The sequence below is a fragment of the Anguilla anguilla genome, chromosome 10 (assembly GCF_013347855.1).
Source record: "Anguilla anguilla isolate fAngAng1 chromosome 10, fAngAng1.pri, whole genome shotgun sequence".
NCBI lineage: Eukaryota > Metazoa > Chordata > Actinopteri > Anguilliformes > Anguillidae > Anguilla > Anguilla anguilla.
In genome coordinates, this window is record NC_049210.1 from 14,532,772 (window position 1) to 14,552,263 (window position 19,492).

Sequence of the window (19,492 nt, forward strand, 5' to 3'; positions counted from 1 at the left end):
AAAGTATTTGCCCCTTTCCTCTATTACTGCATACTATTACCTTTTTTCCTCATCTCTTCTTGAATTTTCTTTGGTCATGGAATTGTGTGCTTGTACAAACTTCACTGTGCTGGTAAGGTTCAATATGAATGAGGTTTTGATTCAACAGGCCTGGCTGTGTTCAATAAGCTAAATCTAATTATCAAATTAATTTGGTTAATTGGTTGATTGAGTAAATAAGGGGGGTGAGTATTGTTCACATGGGTGATATGGGTGTTTGATTAATTTTTTCATTTAACATTTAATAACTGGAAAAAAAATGTTTTGTGTTTACTCAGGTGTCCGGTGTCTAATATTACATTTTGTCTAGAGATCTGAAACGAGTCAGTGTGACAAATATGTAATAATAGAGTAAATCAGGAAGGGGGCAAGTACTTTTTCATGGCAATGTAGCTCTCATTTTCCCCATTCACATCTCTCTCTCCCCTTCTTTTCCTGTCTGCATGTCAGTCAGGCAGTAATTTTCCCCTCTGTCCATTGTCTATTTGTCCATCATTGAATGCTTCTCTCATTTCCCTCTTTATCCTCACTTTTCTCTCTCTCACGCTTTCTCTCACTCACTCTCACTCTTTTTCTTTGGACAGAAGTCAGCTTTCCGCATCACCCTTTCCCAGCGATGCTGCCACAGTGACAATTTGCCTTCTGTTGATGTTGCCTGTGTCTTAATCGTTTCCCTTTGGAAAGTACAACTGGTGCTTTTGCTTTCCTCAATACAAGGCTTTTCCATTTTCCCCAGTGGGGCCTAATGTGGTTGTCATAACCACGCCCTGTATTGCAGAAAGTTCTGGAGTCAAGGTAACTGTCCTTTCCTTCATTGCCAGTGGCCAAAGGTGAGATTCACCCTTTCGGCCCTTTTCCAGTTTTAAAGTGGAAGTAAACTGCATGTCACTGTCACGTTTTACGTGGGACCATTCAAACAGGGCACGCCGTTCCAACAGGAAATGACAGCCGCGCGCTGAAGATAGCTAACTGCGTACTATAGCAACCTCGCTATGACTGAGCCCGCGTAGCCTTTTATGTTCCATCAGTCATCCAACTGATGTCACGGGCAGTCTGGCACACGACCCAACAGAACGGCCCACGCCGCGCGGTCCTTTCATCTTTTCAGCCCAGCGAATCGCGGCCTTCGCGGATGACGTCTTCGGGCTGGTGGCGGATTTGGCCGATTCGCAAATCGGACACGTTTCTCTCATCTGCGATCAGACGGGCCCTGGCCATCGCAGCCCAACGCCGGTCCCTCGTTTCACACTTTGCTTCTCGGCTTCCCGTCGGATTGAGCCGGCTGTGTCTCGCTGACGCCTTCCTCTCGCCACTACATTCTGTCAGCCCTGGAACCTTCGGATCTGTGAAATCTCCCTTGATCATATGTTTTACGCTTCAGTGGACCAGATATAGTACAGCTTTGAAAGGCCTAGAATGTGCTTGTGCATATCTTTGGATCTATGTGAGTGTGTGCTTGAGTGAGTGTAAACATATGTGTGTCTGTAAACATTTATATTTAAGTGTGTGTGTGTGTGCACATGAGGATGTGTGTGTGCAACCCTCTGTAGAAATGACTATGTGTGTCTGTGGGTCTGTGGGTATTTGCCTGTGAGCATTTGCATCTGTAAACAGGAAAATGTAAGCAAAAGTGTGTGTGTGTCGGGGGGGTGGTGTGCACTACTTGTTTGTGCAAGTTTATGTGTGCGAGCGCACATGGACTCAGATTGTGGAAGATCTGTGGGCTGAGAGAGATCTCTCGATCAGTCAGCCCACTCCCCCTCTCCATCTCTGTCTTCCTCTCTCTCTCTACTGAGGCAGAGGGTGGTGGTGGAGAGGGAGGGTAAGTTCCAGCTGCAGCAGTGCTCTCCTGTCTGACTACTTCCGTTCACATGGCCCCCACACCTGCCCCCCACCCCCACCCCCCGCCACCCGCCCCCCCCCCCACCCCCCGCCCCCGCCCCCCGCAGTACTCTCTGTTTTGAGGCCCCTCCTCTCATCGTTTCCGTTCTGCGCTCTCTGTTGTGAGAGCAGCACAGGCCTGTGAAACCTGAACGCAGTGTGCTGCCACAGCGGAGTCCCTGCTGCGGAGGGCTGTGCTTTCTTACTGGCGAAGAATGCTCTGTTTAGCCCTGAGAGCCCAAACCTCACCCTTTACAGCATTCGCAGCAGCAGCTCAAGAGTGCTTGTTGGGTTCATGCCGCAATGCAATTTGTATCCGATGCCCATTTAATATGGGCATCGCACTTGAGGTGCCTGCGTTGAGTGCTTGTGTGTGTACACGTGTGCTTTACTTTACCCTTCTGGGGAACCTGCACAACCGGATCTCAAGGTTTCTGACACCGGGAATCCCGTTAGTCAAACTGCGTTCCTGAGGTTAATGGAAATGAGGGGGAATTACTGCGACAAGCTGGGGGGCGGGGGCGGGGGTGGGGGCGGGGGCGGGGGCGGGGGTGGGGGCGGGGGGGTGGGGGCGGAGGCGGGGGTGGGGGTGGGGGCGGGGGCGGGGGGTGCGTTGGCTCGGCAGGCGGACGGACGCGGGAGACGAAGGAGCCGCCGGGGTTGCGCCCGTAAACGCTCAAAGCCACGGCCGCGTGTCTCCGGGGACGGCGATCAATTACTCTGATTGTTTGCAGCGCGGCCGCGGGCCGCCGCACAGAATTCTAATGGGTTCCCGCTCTTCCTCCCGCTCCCTCCCACGCGCGCGCCCGTCCCCCTCTCTCTCAGGAACTCCTGGGCGCACGTCGCCGGCGGAGGGCCGGCTCCCATTGGTCGGCCGCAGGGGTATCCACGGAAACGTGAGCCCGGCGACAGGCGGCGCGCCGAACCGGGCGAACCGGAGCGGGGCTGCCCGCGGGGGACCCGCCGCTGATGCCCCGAGGAACCGCGCCTCACCTCCCAGGCAGTTTAATTAATCGAGCATGTCAGCAAACACCGCTCTTCTCGGGGGGGTGGGGCTGGGGAGGGGGGGGGTGGAGAGAGGGGGGTGGTGTTGCCACTGTTTCAAGGTGAATAATAATCAGCCTGAGAAATCCCTCGTCCTTCAACGCCCACACGCCCGGCCTTGCAGCCTGGGATACCCTTCTCTCCGCACACACCGTGGGCGGGAGAGAGATGCTGAAGGTTGAATGTTTTTTATTGTTTGTTTTTTTTGTGGGAGGGGCTACATCAGTAGCTCTCCAATGAAGCAATGCAACACGGACACAGGAATGCAGCGATGTAAATGTCTTCTCATGCAGGTGGGGTGGGGTCAGGGTGTCAGAGCCCCAAATCTTCTTAGGATTTTTGATTCTGAGACACTTGCAGGGGTCCGGCCCGGTACTTCTCCCTTCTAGAGCTGGATTGATGGTCCTGTGCTGATCCACTGCACCCATAATCGGCTTAACCCCCGCAGACATCACAGAGGCTGGCCTGAGAGAACATGCCCCCCCGTTTCAGCTGCTGAAGCTCAGACTTCCCCTGAGCAGGCAGGTCTCCTGTCAGCAGGTTACTGCCGTGCACTGCGACTGTAGCTGCGGCTTTAGCTGCGACTGTAGCTGCGGCTTTAGCTGCGACTGTAGCTGCGGCCGGTGGGGGATTTCAGATTAAAAGTAAGAATCTGCCTCTCATCAGGTTACAGGGGCTCGGGTCTGAATGTTAAGTGTGCTGCAGTGACAGGCGGTCATGTGACCCTCCCACCACCCCTCTGTTGGTCATAAACACGCCCCCCAGGCCATTTCGTCTGAGTGGTTCAGCCTCGGGACGGACTGTTGGTGAGGTGGGACGCGCGGCGGTATTCGTGAACGCCAGGCGAGGAGAAGGCTGGGCGCGGCGCTGTCTGGCTCCAGCACGCGGTGTTCTGCGGCTCCTGAAACCGAATCCGCCATGGGGCCCCCGGTCCCCGCGGCCGCACGCCTCTCGTGCCCCGCTATCGATCCCGCTGAGTCCAATCAGTAACCGTACCGCTGGTCTCCTGGGGTAATTCATTCCCTGTCGCTCTGTACTTCTGTGGCGTTCGCGGTCAGGAGGAGCGGTAAGTGTAGCTGCCCACGTTGCCCCACGTCAGGTTCTGTTACCTTTAATCAGAGCGGGCTGACGAGCCTGGACCACAACGGCGGGGTGGCCGGGTGTTTGTGCGGCTGGCTGGAGGCGAGTGCAGTCCGCACGGCGGTTGCTAAGCAAATTCCCCTGGGAGATTACCCTGGAGACCCCCTACCCACGGGCGGCACCGCGCGGTAAACAGCCGAGCCTGGAGGCGGCTGAGAGATTGTCACTTGTTTACACTTTCATTCTGTTCATTCTTTTTACCCCCCATTCCGCGATGAGACGAGCGTTCTGTCACCCTCTCTGCTGAGTGGGGTAAAAATTCAGGATGTGGCGTGCTCCGTTTTGCCGGCTGGAAGCTGACGTGAGAGGTTTCCTTGTCACAGAGATAAATTGGGGGGGGGGGGGGGGGGCTAAGCTGTCACTCAAGGCCGTGTATGCTGTATGAATGAACTTTACTTACTGAATCATGGCGGGGGATGGAGGGAGGGAGGGAGGGAGGGAGGGAGGGGGAGGCTTCCAGGTGATTAGCTGTCTGTTGCGAAGGCGCCTCAGAGCCGCTCGGTGTGCGAAGGCGACGTCTCGCGGCTCCGCGGGAGGTCGGGGGGGGGTCTGAGGGCGTGTTGCCGTAGCGACCGCTGAAATCGCACTGGCGCCGCACGGCCGCGGGTGGTGAGCGGGCCCCGGGGTCCGCCCGTACCGCAGAAGCGCCTGGCCTACGGTGCGGAAGGAACGGACCGTGACGCTCCCCCGCCGGGGAGGCCAGCAGGCGGGGAGGAGCCGGTTTGGGCCGCCGCCTGGCACCTTGGCACGGGGCGGCGGCGAAAGAGCCGGGAGTTATTTCTCCGCTAATCGGTTGCGTTTGCTGCAGTGGCTGGCAGGTAGAGTCACTTCATTTGTCCTTTTTTTGTTGCCTCCGTAAGTGCAAGCTCGACACAATCGCGCTGTAACACAGAGGCTCCCCACGGCCGCTGCAGCAGGGGCCTCCTCCTCCTCCTCCTCTTCGGCCCCGCTCTCTCTGTATGGCAGACCGGCCTGGCCTGCCCTGCCCTGAGCCTGTGGGGGCTGCTTTACTGCAGTGTACACAATGCTAGTCTGTCTGAATAAGACATCCATTCTGTCTCCCCCCTCTCCATCTTTTTTCGTCCTTTTTTTTCAGCGTCTCACCTTCACACATTCCAATTCCTCCTCAAATGCTCCCCCCCCCAATTTATTTTTTAAGTTTCTGCCTTTTTTTGTCATCCTTCGTTCAACTCAAGAAAGGTAATTCTCAGCTGCTCCCTCCTCTGCAGTTTCTCTTTGAGTGTCCTTCTTGGAAGGGGAGCGAGAGAGAGAGAGAGAGAGAGAGAGAGAACGGAGGGGGGAGGGGTGGCGGGGGAGGAGGAGATTTGGAGCACAGCAGAACTATCTCATGCTTTTCCCTTGCTTGGGAAAGTCCATAGAGAAGACCGTCACCGCTGTACTGCGGAGTTCCAAATAATTTTCTTGATAACCATTTGCCATCTGTTTGCTTTTTCATGCAAAAGGAATTTCCAGACTATTTTCCCAAAATGACAACTTGGTGTTCTCTTATGAATTGTTGGCACAGATTTTTTTTTTTTTAGTGTTTGTCCTGATCTGTGTGTCATTAGTGTGACTTTATGTGCTTATTTTGGCTTGCATCATTGCTTCGTCAGCTGTTTCACAAAGACTTTTTTTCAGATGATGAAAGCCAAGCTTCCTTTTAAAGATATGCTCACAGCTTCATGGAAAATATCAAGCACCATTTCTTCATGTTTTCATTGTTTTCATCTTATTTACCATTTTGGACATCACAGTTTATTTTGTGCAGCATGTAACTGTATTTGGGGACACTGGAAAATACCATTTTGAATTTCAGCATGTTCAGGAGGATGACTGGCCCAAACAAATTGATCTGATATTTCTTCAGGTGTCAATGGTATGCTGGGAAACCATCATACCATACCCCCCACCCCTGGAGTTGTGTCCAATGAATACAGTGAGTGTTGCAGACCTCACATTAGACATCAGCCTGTTATGTCACCTTGGGCAGCTGTGGGCCCAGGGATTGGTCCATTCCAAACTGAGCATGTGCAGATGTGTCTCGAGGTTAAGCCATTACATCACCGTTGGCAATGCAGGGCTGCAGATTAGTGACTGGGGACACCAGGAGCCTCCTCCATGCACTCTTATTCGCATCCTGCTGTAATTCGCCAGCGCTGCCTCCCTACCCGTGACTAGCCCTAATTTCTTTCGCTTGCATTAAAAGGAAATTTTGGAATCGTTATTTTATAGGCTCAGCACTCGGAAGGGTCTGTGCGGTGTTGAAAGGTGCTGCCGATCACCGGGCGTGTAAATTGGGCCTTTGAGCTGGCCGCTGTCCCCGGCGCTCACGCTCACGGTGAGATCCGGCCCCACAGTTCCGTTCGTCAGGTTTAAAGGGGAAAGACAAGCTCAGCGAGACGGTGTCCCACAGGACGCGGCTTCTCTTTCACATTGAGATGTGCGTCCGGAGTTATCTGTTATTGAGTTTTTGAAATAAAAATTGCACTCTACAATTCAATATTATGTGTAAGGACATAAAAAAAATGCAACTGGTAAAAATTTAGCATTATTTTTTTGTGTGTGTTATTTTTAACTTGCTCACATTCACAGTCGCCAGCTGTTGGCTCTGTTGCATTTTTCATTTCATCGTTTATCACTGGGAGCGTTTTCAGTGCAGTTCAGCGCATCAGCTCCGCCTCGTGCCATTCAACCCTGCCGGCCCTGATCTGTATCCCCTGCAGTATACCGCTGCTTCTTATATTTAGATATAAATATAATGGGGTGGGGGGTGGGGGGGGGGGGGGTGGCTGCTGGGTGAATGATTCGGACGAGGCACCACGCTGTGGTGAATAGATGAGCCACGCAGTCTCTGAACCAATCCGGACAGCGCCATGCCTACTGTGGCCGGTAGCCCCATAGGGTGAAGTGCAATTGGCGTTCATTGCTATCTAGTCATCCCTGCTGATCAATATGGTGCCGCTGGACTGCATGCGAAAGCCGTTTAGGACAGGGCTCTTCCTCTGACTCTGCTCTGTGCTTAACTGTAGTCAGCTGCGTGAAAAGAAGCAACTGGTGACACCACATATTTCGGAGGAGCGTCTTGGATGTGTATACTCCTGAATCCGCAGTGGAGTTCACGCATGAACACAGCTGCGGTTGCAGATTGTTGGCCATTCTAAGTTAGGGTGGGAATTGGACATGCTCAGCCCAAAGTTGAGTCCCGAATTTATAAAAGCAAAACACAAATAAAATGATGGGGAGTTAATCCCTCCTTCTCCACCCTAACCAATGGATGTTACGCATTCTGACACAACATGGCTGCCATGTATCACTCAGGTGGTTTCTCTAAGGTAAGCTCCGCCCCTCTTGTAAAGCACTGGCAGACCATGAGGTGAAAGCTGTCATGTAGTTGTTATTTGCCCATTGGATTCTGTGCGTTTACCTCATGCGAGTCCGCACTGAAAGCAGTGAAAAGTCTGACCCTCAGGGTTGGTTATTGGCTAGGAATGATAGCAGGGGAGATGACCATGAGAGTGAACTATGCAGACGATTCCTCCTCTTCACTGCTCTCAAAACTCCATTTCTTTGGTTAAGTCATTCAGCTGGAGAGAGTGTTCTGGCTCACCCATCCTTCCTCTTTAACCTTCCTCTTTGGGTTCATAAGCTGTGCGAAATCCACGCATTACTAGCCGTCAGCATTACTTTCAAATCTTTCAGCTGTGCAGTGGAACAGCTCAGTCAGACAATGGTATCCCATTGCATCACAACAACATCTAGACAGTGTTTAGAGAACCTTGTGTTTCTGGAAAGTTTCAACATTCCCTGGGTGTGTGCAGTCAAGGTCCCTGAGTGCTCTGTCTTTGTCATGATTCACACAACAGTGATCCAGCCCCTTCCACTCAATCATGGCAGGGATCTAGACCAGAGAATCCCACCCAAGGTCCTGGGGCCCCCTGGGTATGCTGGGTTTTTGTTGCTGTCTTTGTTTTCATAATTCCTTCCTTCAGCTGATTCATTAGGCTTGGCTTGTTTTCATTTTCTTTGTTCTTTGTTTTCTACAAATCAGTTAAGAATTCCATGATTTCACCTGTTAGTCTTGAATTTAATCTATTTAAAAATAAACAGAATAATTTGGCATGTAGCACACTGCTGCAAGTGAAATCCTTAGACTTATTAAAAAGTCTTGGGATGAAAATGTGAGAGATTTATTCTACACTGTGTGAATGTATATTACTGATATATTGTGGGATTAAGAGGGTAAATCATTACAATTCAGGGCTCGCAATTGTGAGGACTGAATTTGAGAACCCCTGATATAGACCAATAAAACCCTCTCCTGGGTTTTTCATCATGTTCTCATCTGTCTGAAGGCAGAAAGATTAGTAGAGGAAACCTCCACTGTCAGTCAGGTTGGAGGGATGGAGTTTGGGAAGGAAGAGACAGTTTTTATTGGCCTGCCATTTCCTATCGTTCGGAGCGCATGAGTAATCCTTTGCTGTTGCCGTGGCATTGTGTCAGCTCTGCAGATGTGCACTGTTGATTGAACCCAGGGCCGGCTGATTGATTTGGTCCAGCGCCGGTGAAACAAGTGAAATCGGGGGTTCTCGCCCAGGAGCACCGAAAGGCGAACACAGTGTTCTCTCAGGGGTGCTGTGCCATTGGAGGAATGTGCTCCGTTGGCATGGAAATATGGTCAGCTGACGGGCTGTCAGGGGCGTTGGCATGTAGGCCTGTAATCTGTTGGCTTTGACACAAAGATGAAAAACAATACAATTACAGTGGGAATCATTGTGGATGTATTTGCTTTCTTCACCATGGGTACAGGACACATGTTTTTGTATACATTTCTCAGTACTGGAACGCTGACAACCGCTTTGTATTACCTTGCTAAAAGGCTTGGTATTCTTTATTACTACTGATAAAAGAGAATAGATTGAAGAAATGGGATTCTTTAATACTAGTTTGAATAGGCATAATATTCTCTAATATGAATTTTATAAAAGCATGGTATTCAGTCGCCGTAATGTGTGAAGACCTGCTATTCTGTTATTCATTCAAAAAGAAATGCTACTCTTTAATACTCAGCTGAAAGTACATAACATTCTGTAATGCTAGTTTGAAAATGCATAGTATTTTGTCAGTAGTATGCAAAGACATTGTGCTCTCTATTACTAATTTGAAATGACATTTGAAAAAACAGTATTCTCTATTAATACTTCAAACAGATATTTGGGGATCTGGTTGACATTGCACTCGCTGTAAAACAAAGAGAATCCAGCGACAAGCACAGCTGGCTGCAGATGGCTCCTCAGGGAAGTGGGAGAAAGAGTGACCCTAAATCTAACCCTAACCCTGCCGTTTCAAAGCTGCTGCTGGAATGGAGTTCTGCTTCCCGGCGAGAGAAATGACACGGCATTATATCACACACACGCATGATTCACGGTGGGGGGTAACCCGTGACCTTCGGAAAAGAGGAGACAGCTTGGAGATGTCATCTGGGAGGGGAGGGATTAGAGGAATGGAGAGGGAGGAAGGGTGGGAGCGGGAGAGGATGAGAGAGTTGCTGAAGAAGCAGAGGGTCGGACAGGAAGTGACCACTCTTCTGCGTTTCCTGCACAGGATACGAGCTGGGGGGGGCGTACAGAAGGTGTCAGAAAGGCAGCTGGGCCGCGGGCGGGAAGGGCGAAGGCGTACGTTCTGCACTTTTAATTATTGCGTGCATGGAGCAATTATGGCCAGAGCTGGGAGGAAGTACTTGGAGTCATGAGTGTGTTTGAGTGCAGCGTCCTGTTACCCCCATTCTACCCTGACCTTCCCATCACCCCTCCTGCAGTCCTACCCCTTCTCCACGGACTGGATAACAAGCGCTATAGTTAGTGCCTGGGTGGATTTAGGCTACCGGCGGATGGTAGGTTATGTGGTCCGGAGGGTTGAAAGGGTTAGTAGAAGTTTCAAGCTATGGACTCCTTTTTTTTAAATAAGGAGAAATCCAACCACCATTGTGTTCAATTTCCACAGTAAGATGCGCCCCATACAAAGGTCTTTCCATAAGGCACAAGCACAGCTTCTCTAGAACTAGGACTGAGGACTTCTCCTAGTAATCAGCAATATCGAAGGGAAAGCACATTTGCCCTGTCACCCACCTAATTTGGCTGCCTTCCTTTCCTGTGTCCTTTACCAAACCTGTTATTTTACCTACTCCCCCCACCCACCCACCTCCCATTTACGGTGCACCGCCCCTATAATGGAGCCGGCTGACATGCTTGCAGAAGGGGGCGTTTCACCGGCTCAGGCGGTCGCTGGCACCGCGTGACAGTGCGCTAAAGCCTGGCGAAACAAACAGGAGCCATTAAGCCTGTAAGGGCCGGGCATTAATCCACCGTTTAACGAGGCCGGAGGTACGAAGGCCCAGATCGATGGGGTCTGAGGGAGCGGAGCCCGCGTCCCGTCTGCAGCCGTCAGATGCGCCGCCTGGCCCCCCGCGGGAGAGCCCCGGCGCGTCCCCTTTGATCTGGGTCCCCCCTACAACCAGAGAGCCAGCCGAGTGAAGCAGTGGCCCGTCCCTGCTCCGGGCACCTGCGGGAGGAGACGCTCGGCGCCCCCCACCCGGTGTGAAATGAGCCGTAAAGCCCGCTGCTTTAACGCGAGGGGGGCGGTCGTGATTCAAGGTCGTCGCTCCGGATTGTGCTGATGCTGTTTCCTCTCAGGAGCACAGGAGCCAGAGCTGGGAGGCTGTGGGGTTATTACCCCCCCCTCCCTTCAACCCCCAGAACCACACCCCCCCCCACCCCGGCGTGGCACGTCCTTCCATTATCACCCAGCGCTCCCCTGTGAGGGAGTGCATTTACCCGTTAAATTAAAGGGGGGGGGAGCGTGTGTCCCAGGCCACGGCCACTGGATGCCCTTGCAGCCGAACATCAGGGAGATGGATGGGGTGTGGTGTCCTGATTTCCTGCATGTGCTTCTCTAATGGCGTTATAATGGAGCCCCCACCCCCCCACCCAAGGGCTGAGGTACCGCCCAGAACAGGGAGAGAGAAACTCCTGCATACCTGCTGTTCGGTTATTCAACTCATGTACTCATTATTACCCATTTTAAAGCCATGTTGGATGACTGATTAGAGCCATTTTGTAATTGCCCATTAAAAAAAAAGTTCAATTTCCCCCTACTGATCTGGAGGGTGGTGTGGGGAGGTTGGTGCCAGTGGGGGTACAACTGGTCTTGCAGGAACTTGTGCCAAACTGATTAAAGTAATGGGCATTGTGTAGCCTAAAACTAATGTCGCTTAGCAAAAGTTTTCTAATATCAGCTCAAGTCAAAACTTTTGTTTTTATAAACTAGTTTGTCTGTTTTGTATTGTTTTATATTATCGAAGAGAGGAATTCGTAAGTGATTTGAATCTGTGATGTAACTGGCCTCGGGAATGTATCGCTTGACTGCAGGTCAGGCATTCAATCGTTAGGACATAGTGTGTAGCGAGGAGAAATCTATAAGGTGAGCCTCTGTGTGCTTTGTGTAGCGAATTATTAAAATTGATAGTTGTTTGCTAACTGTTTTGTTACGCCAGTAAAATCTCATTAAAGAGCCAGCCGTCCGCCTGTGCCGTCATCTCTTTTCAGTCCTGTGGCTTTCGTCGCAGAGCCTTGCTCCGGAAGGCCAGTGCAACACTCAAGAGTAAAAATGCACTGTGGTCCAGTTAATTTGTATGGGTTATTACCAAAATGGGCATTTTATCCTTTTAAGATTTTCATTAGATCTTTTTTTAATCAAATAACCTCCAAAAGATTTCTATTACTTTTTAAATATTTTTCATATCAACATAAGGCCACACAACTTAAGAATACATAATGATGGGAAGGGGGCATTCAGCCCAGTCTTGACATTTGCTGACAAACTAGCGTGTACTAGACTATCTACAGTAGCGCCAAGGCTAGATTGGTGGTGGTGGGGAAGTGGTGTTACAGTAAAGGCAGCTAATAAGTTATACATTTAAAAGACCTCCGGGGGGAGTGGGCTGATGGAATTCTTGTTAACTTGCAGTTATTCTGTCCAGCCAGCAGAATGGCAGTTGGGTACGGCCGCAATGTTCGGTCTGCGTTTTCCTTCATTTGTCAAGTTCGCCGGAACCCGTCTCCGTCCCGTGCGCGGTTGTCAAGGAAATAAATAAGCGGCGCATTTGAATGTACGTTAAAGGTGACAGCAGCGTGATTGAAGCGTTCATGAAAATGGAGGAGGGGGGAGGCGGGGGGCCGTGCGCCTGCATGCAAAACCCGGTTAACCATAACGGCACACGCAGCATGTTGTGCAGAAAAATGAGTCGTCGATAAATGACATGCACAGCGTAAGTGAGGTGATTTACATATTGAAATTGAGCCATAAGATGTGTTGAATTAAATCCCGGCTCCTGCGGTTCTGTGTTTGTCATGGTTAAAATACCGCTGATGTGTACTGCTACTGGCACACCCCCCCCCCCGGTACTCTCCAGCTCTGTCGCTAGTTAATTTACACATTCTGCCTAAAGAGGCGAAAATGCAAATTGTTCAGGCTTCGGTCCGTGTGTATGTGCAAATATTTATGTTGACTGGCCAGCAGTGCTTTTATGTTTCCGGAGTTTGAGTACCTATTGGGTATAGAAGTAGCCTTCTGATGTAAGGGAGTCTGTTTTATCGTGAGGTATGCGATGCAATGGAGTGTCTTTACCTGAATTTGGACTCCTGTAGGGTGAATTATGACTTAATAAGTGGGTCTTTCCATCAAGATTCAACCAGGATTTGGGTATTTTACAGGTTTATGTTTCAAGTTTTCCTCATACTTCCTTCAGGCAGCCAATGTGCATTAAAATAAATAAAACGTTATTTCAGACATGGTATTGCACATAGTTTAACATATAGAGGGGTTTAAAGATGTTCCAAAATGGCTGCCAGTTTGGGGGTTAACACTTTTATCAGATTGTATGTGTAGTGACTACACTGAAAGCAAAGAACAGAAAATGAGTTCAGTTTTGCCCCTAATATCTAATATGAATATAGAATGTATGAAAGTCTTGAAGAATGAAGTATCACGTGGGCATAATCATGCACTCATGACACATTTACAAATAAAGTATGGTGACATATTGTTTATATGTGTACCAGATCATCATCCTTATAGAATTCCTTCATGGTTAAAATATATTCTTAATTGTGATTATGGCCATGTCTTGATGCAATACGCTCTTTGGGCACAGGAAGAGGGGTGGCGTTTCACAGCTATAAACCATAGGAAATATAATCTTGCACACTGAGGTTCTGTTTCTTCCCCGAAACAATTCTATATTAAGAAGCTTTGTTTTTTTTTGTTTTTTTTTAAATAGGGCAGTAGTTTGCAACAGTGTGGTTTTTCTGTTGGAACACTGAACCCAGAACAGTGAACTATGGTGGCCAAAAACTATATTATATTCAAGTAGACATTATAGCAGTGTAAAACTTAGTTCCTGAACATGTAGTTATGTAAGGGTGATATCCATTTCCACAAATTAGCCGTGTACATATCTCCATGAAAGGATGAAAGAATGAGGCTGAAAAAATATGCCCGCATGTGATTTTCGTCTGTTGAAGATGCATCACCAGTACACATTTATGGCCATTATTTTGCACAGACGACTTGTTTTTAAGGTTTGAATAACTTATGATTGCTTTGTGATCTTACAAAAATAATGGGATTCTTATCCTTATTCTTCCCAGAGACTTCTGAAAATGATGCCTCAGTAAAATGCAGCCTTTTTGGATCATCATTGCTCATTTATTTCTCAATACCTATTTGGTATCTGGAGCTCTACCTTCAGTTCTAGTCTTTACAGATATGTTAGGAAAGTGTATATTAAAAATGAATGGATTCTGAGGAACAGGCTTGATAGCCTAGTCCTTTTCCCGTGGAATGACTCAAGTGCAACATAATAAATCATTTCGGTTATCATACATAAATATTACAGCTGGCAACTGTTACAATAGTGTTGTTTCACCACTGGTAACTTTATCAGACCTTAATGAAATGCTTTATGTTAAACACTTTCACTCTTTATAGAACCTGTTAAAGGTCCTACAGATTAGTGACAGGTTTAAAAGATGAATCTTTTTTCACCCATATCTAAAAGGAAATTCTTCCATCATATAATTGTATAATTGGATGCTTTAATATGTTTCTGAAAATTCTCTGGGGTCTGCCAAAGTCTTTTTCAGATTTTGTCAGCATATTAACCTAGTGCTGAGCCTTGTGTTGTTTTAAACTGCTCGTATTGCTTATGCAGTCTCTGCTTATGACAAGGGTTCTAGCAATGACTTAGATGTACAGGCAAAGACATTATGAAGACCATCTCCTAAGAAAGTATTACCCATAATTCCATGGTGCGCATTTTCAGTGAGATTTGAACGTAATGTGCTCTTTTCTCCCCAAGGGACCATGCGGCCGGTGCAGCGGAACTTCTACGAGCCGTCGTCGGCCCCGGGAAAGGGCGTGGTCTGGGAGTGGGAGAACGACAACGGCTCCTGGACGCCCTACGACATGGAGATCTGCGTGACCATCCAGAACGCGTACGAGAAACAGCACCCGTGGCTGGACCTGACCTCCCTGGGCTTCTGCTACCTCATCGACTTCAACGGCATGGCGCAGACCAACCGGCAGAGCCAGCGCAAGCGGCGGCTGCGGCGGCGCATGGACCTGGCCTACCCGCTCATCATGGGCTCCATCCCCAAGTCGCAGTCCTGGCCGGTGGGCGCCAGCTCGGGGCAGCCCTGCTCCTGCCAGCAGTGCATCCTGGTCAACAGCACCCGCGCCGCCTCCAACGCCATCCTGGCCTCGCAGCGCCGCAAGGTGTACGGGGGGGCGGCGGGGGCGCCGGCGGGCACCCTCACCATGGTGCGGCAGAGCAACACCTTCGCCGGCGCCTCCCTCTGGTCACCGGGCTCCGGTGCCGGCGGCAACAACAACAACATCGGCGCCGGGGGCGGGCACGGCAAAGCGGAGCAGGTGGGGCCGACGCAGGGCGGGGGCAACTTTGCCCGCTCCCCGGCCCTGCCCGCCATGCCGTCCGCCCACGCCCTCACCATTAACGGACAGAACAACCTGAACCGGCCCGGCACGCAGCGCGTCTCCATGGGAACTGCCAGGGGCGCCATCCCTCCTGGGTAAGAGACCATGGCAACCCTTCCGGCTCCTTGCTTCACTAATGTGTAGGAGACGTTCTTTCCAACACATGAATAACTCTAATACACGTGATTTATATAATATTCAATAAATAGCGCAAAAAACTGTTTGCTGAACCAATAGTCAATGATGCATTTTGGACGTCAAGTTTTTTGTCAGCGCATTTAAATATACTTCACTAAAGAGGCACCAAAACTTATCTGTACAATGAATAGCATTTATTATAGTGATCTTGAAGAGAACTGTAGATCCAGCCACTCAAAATAGTAAACGGTTTGGTTTGGTTTACTATTTTGAGTGCCTGAATCTACATTTCTCTTCAAGATCACTATAATAAACTTTGATTCCCTGTGATTCAAGAGCACCTAGTACTCGTGTTTGATACTGTTTTCTCCCGTGTGAGCACTTGGTTGTCCTCTTTATAGCATTTATTATAGTTAGATTTTTTCCCCCCTGTTAACTGGAGAATAGATTGAAAGTGACACTATAGGATGCTTGATTAGATGTCATTTTTGATAACCGCTGGACGGGAATTGAATACCCATGGGTGGTGGGCATTGGTGGAGAATGTGAGCAGGGTTGGATGGGGCTTTTGAGATATGAACGGGCTGTCCTGCACAGTAGTTTGTATGGGTATAGTAGCTGTGTTGCATGTTTTGCTGTAGGTGTGTGTTGCATCAAACATCAAACGTACATCTTTTTAAATGATTTATCGTTTCTAGATATAGATCTGCATTCATTACTTCCTTGCTATATTCTCTGCTCCTCCTTTAGTGGATATCTATCCTAGATATTAGGGATGGGTACGAGCAAGGGATTGATTGATTACTCGTCGAATGCGTGCCTAATCCATCTTTTTCTATTTTTCCATAAAGGCTATGCATGTGCAACTAGGCTATGTGTTGTAATATGTCTCCATTTATTAATTTATCATATAGAATGTGAAAAAGAAGAAATGCGTTAAAATAGAGGATATTTCTTCATCTAGTATGAACAGAATGAAGCAAATATATAGAAACACGTTTTGATTGCAGTTATGCTTTTTCTTGTCGGAGGGGGCTGGCTGAGCATTATGCAGTTTGAATAGCCTTCGCTGAGGGAAAGTACCGGAATTTACTACCTCCGTCAGCTGTAATACAAACGCGCCGCAAAATATGCGATATGCGTTTCAAAGTATTCCAGCAAATATCCCTTATTACCCCATTTCACTCACTGTAGCAACAAACACGTCTTTCTAGTACCTCAAGCGGGATACCTAATTTTAAAATTCTGTTTGGTTTTAAGTCAAAGTGGTCTCGTAGCATGTTTGTAATCACTGATAGCTAGCGAGCCAACTACTTAATTATATTAAATACTGAGGCTAAACTATACACATATTCAAGCTATAACAAGACTAGCTACTCTCTATGCAGTCATCCATGGACATCAAGCTGGCACTATTGCAAGTATGATATTGGAACTGTTGGCTTGCTTGCTCTTACAAATTCCCACCCTATTTATCGAGCCAGACCCAAACTCTAATTCAGAAGTGTGATTGAAATTTTACAGGCGTTAGGCTACTTCATAGCCGGGCGTATGTGGAAAAATAATGCACATGTCCCAGCCAATCAGAATTCAGTTTTCAGCCAAGCCGTTATATTGTTATATGGTATTGCTGGCCGCAAAGCTGAGAATAAAATCACTTCTAGATATGTATATTTTATCCTTGCTTTTCAGATTGAGGAAAGCTTTAATTTGTCTCTCTATCTGCAGCAACTTATATACTCCTTTATTCTCCATAGCTATTCTCTCAATTTCAAGTTGAATTTTCTCTCTCTCTCTCTCTCTTGCTGTCTCTCCCTGTCCCTCTCTCTCTCTCTCTCTCTCTCTCTCTCTCTCCCCTCCCCTGCGTTGATTTACTGCACCTCTTGTTAACTGGGTGATCAATGGCTCTGCAGAGGGAGCTGTGGGGAACTGCCCGCATTGACAGCTGCTATCCAGGCTGCAGACTGTCGCAGCGTCTCCCTGTGTTAGCAGTCCAGGGTCTGTGTGTGATATCTGTGTGGCATGTACTGTGTATATATATATATATATATATATATATATATTCAGATGAATGGGACCATAAAGTCTGATAGCTGAGGGTAGACGTGGCAGGGGTGTTTAGATGTTTAGGATATGTTCGCCTGGTGCAGTACACTCTGTCCAGTCAGTGCTGTTGGCCACAGTGTCTTTCCTCTAGCCTTTTGTTGGCCTGTATGTGTGTTTGTATTGTTGGTCTAATATGTATATGAAAGTGCTCTCTGCGTGCATACTTGAATGTATGTGGTGTGTTTGTGTGCGTGCACGTGTGTGTGTCTCCATGTGGATTTGAGTGCTTGCTAACTGGCGGAGTGTGTGTATGTGTGCGCTTTGGTTCGAGGGTGTGTGTGTGCGTGGGATTCTGTGTGTGTGAGCGAGCGAGCGCGCGCTTGCGTTACTTGTGAAAACCCGCTTCATTTGCCACGGAGGCATGCGCTCGGGAGGTGATGAATAATGGATCAAGAAAAACGGGAGCTTCGGCAGAACGATCCTGACCTGAAAGCGATTCTGTGAAGTTACGAGAGAGGCGGCTTCTGGGGAGCAAACACCGAGCTGAAGCCCGGATCCGTCAGAGGCAGGCTCGGTGTAACAGTCGCGCTGGACGTGGGTTTACTGAGGGATGAGAAACGCTGTTTGAAAAGTGAGGACAAGCCAGAGCGCCTAATGAACTGTATCCAGTGGTCAGTGTGTGTAGAGGGGAATGTCCCCAGCGTCTGGTGATGCATCACCGCAGAGAGCTACAGGCTGAATCTGACATGCATGTGATGAATGGGGGGATTATTCTGTGTGCAGGACTGGTGTGTGTGTGTGTGTGTGTGTGTGTGTATGAGAGAGAGAGAGAGAGAGAGAGAGAGAGGGAGGGAGGGAGAGGGAGTGACAGTGGGAAAGAAAATATCCATGCATTTATATGTGAGTGTGAGTGTGTGACAGTTGCTGTGTGTGTGAGAGAGAGAGTGTGAGAGAGAAAGAGGGAAAGAATATATGTGTCTGTGTGTGTGTGTGTGTGTTGCATTAAGGATTCGCTGAGGTGGCGTTTCCTCTTGGAGAGTAAGACGACGCAGGTGGGGGCAGCTGGCAGAACGGGAAGTGAGAAGTGTCTCATGCTGCTAAGCTCCCCGGAGCCTCAGCTCATCCAAGACAATCACAGCAGACAATCTCCTGACCAGACCGCTGATAAACAGCCATCGCTGTGACCGGCTTTGTCTCTCCGCTGCCCCTCTAATCTACCTACTCCCGTTAAACCTGCAGCTCCTTGGGTCACCTTTTAATTAATGCCTAAGAAAATAACTGCCCCAGGAAAGTATTTAAATACATTTATAATAATGTGCATGAAATAATTGAATACTGAATACTGGTATTGTAATAGGCCTTATATACCCAAAGTTATAATAAGCCTGTACCATCTGGTATAGGTATTATAACTTCTGGTTCATTAGGGTTAATTTTATTTGGTTGACCCCGAAGACGTCCTTAGAGCCACTGTTTTTCCTCACCTCACACTCTTGTCTGCACTTCTAGGTGTAGACGGCTGTTGAGGGCTGAATCTGGCCAGAGTGCACAAGGTGTGGAAATGGGTTTGGAACAGAAGCATAAAGTGAAAGAAGAAGGGCGCTCTGTTTTATGACTCGGGGTAAAAAAAAGAAAAGACTTTTCATCGCAAGGCTTATGAAGACCAAGTCCACACTCCCTGGTGCTGGCTCACAAGAATAATCCCCATTGTATTGCCTACCAAGCAGATACTGCCAGTGTGTAGCACATGATTAAATTGCTTATATATTAATCCAGTTATGCTTGCTAGTTTACAATTATTAGCAGGGCCTGCTACACATATTGTAAATGCATGCACAGTTACTCTTCCACATATACAGTACATTGAATATATGTACTATACGTGATTACAAGAGTCGGTTACTTTATTGCGGCAGGCGATATAAATCAAGCAATTATTCTTCAACGTATTTGTTGTGTTTATCCAGCTAGCTGACTTCCTTTGCTATGTATTTCATTAGTGTACAGCAGTCTTGTTAAAAATATATATGGGTGAATTTCAGTTGCCGCTTTACATTACCTGTGTCAGGGGTAATGCAGGGTATTGCTAATTGGGAGTAACTGTATTTTCAGCTCAATTAAAGCTGAGGACATTGCCATCTAACAAATTGAGGAA

The 19,492-nt window shown here is 48.4% G+C and overlaps 1 protein-coding gene across 5 annotated transcripts in view; it reads left to right on the plus strand.

The window, feature by feature from the left end:
- Nucleotides 1-19,492, plus strand: part of dtx1 (deltex 1, E3 ubiquitin ligase) — a 53,830-nt gene that overhangs the window by 14,113 nt on the left and 20,225 nt on the right. For all 5 annotated transcript variants that reach the window (XM_035436205.1, XM_035436209.1, XM_035436206.1 and 2 more), the window contains one exon: nucleotides 14,519-15,248. In XM_035436205.1, the coding sequence (XP_035292096.1) occupies nucleotides 14,519-15,248 (730 nt within the window). The remainder of the gene's footprint in view (nucleotides 1-14,518; nucleotides 15,249-19,492) is intronic.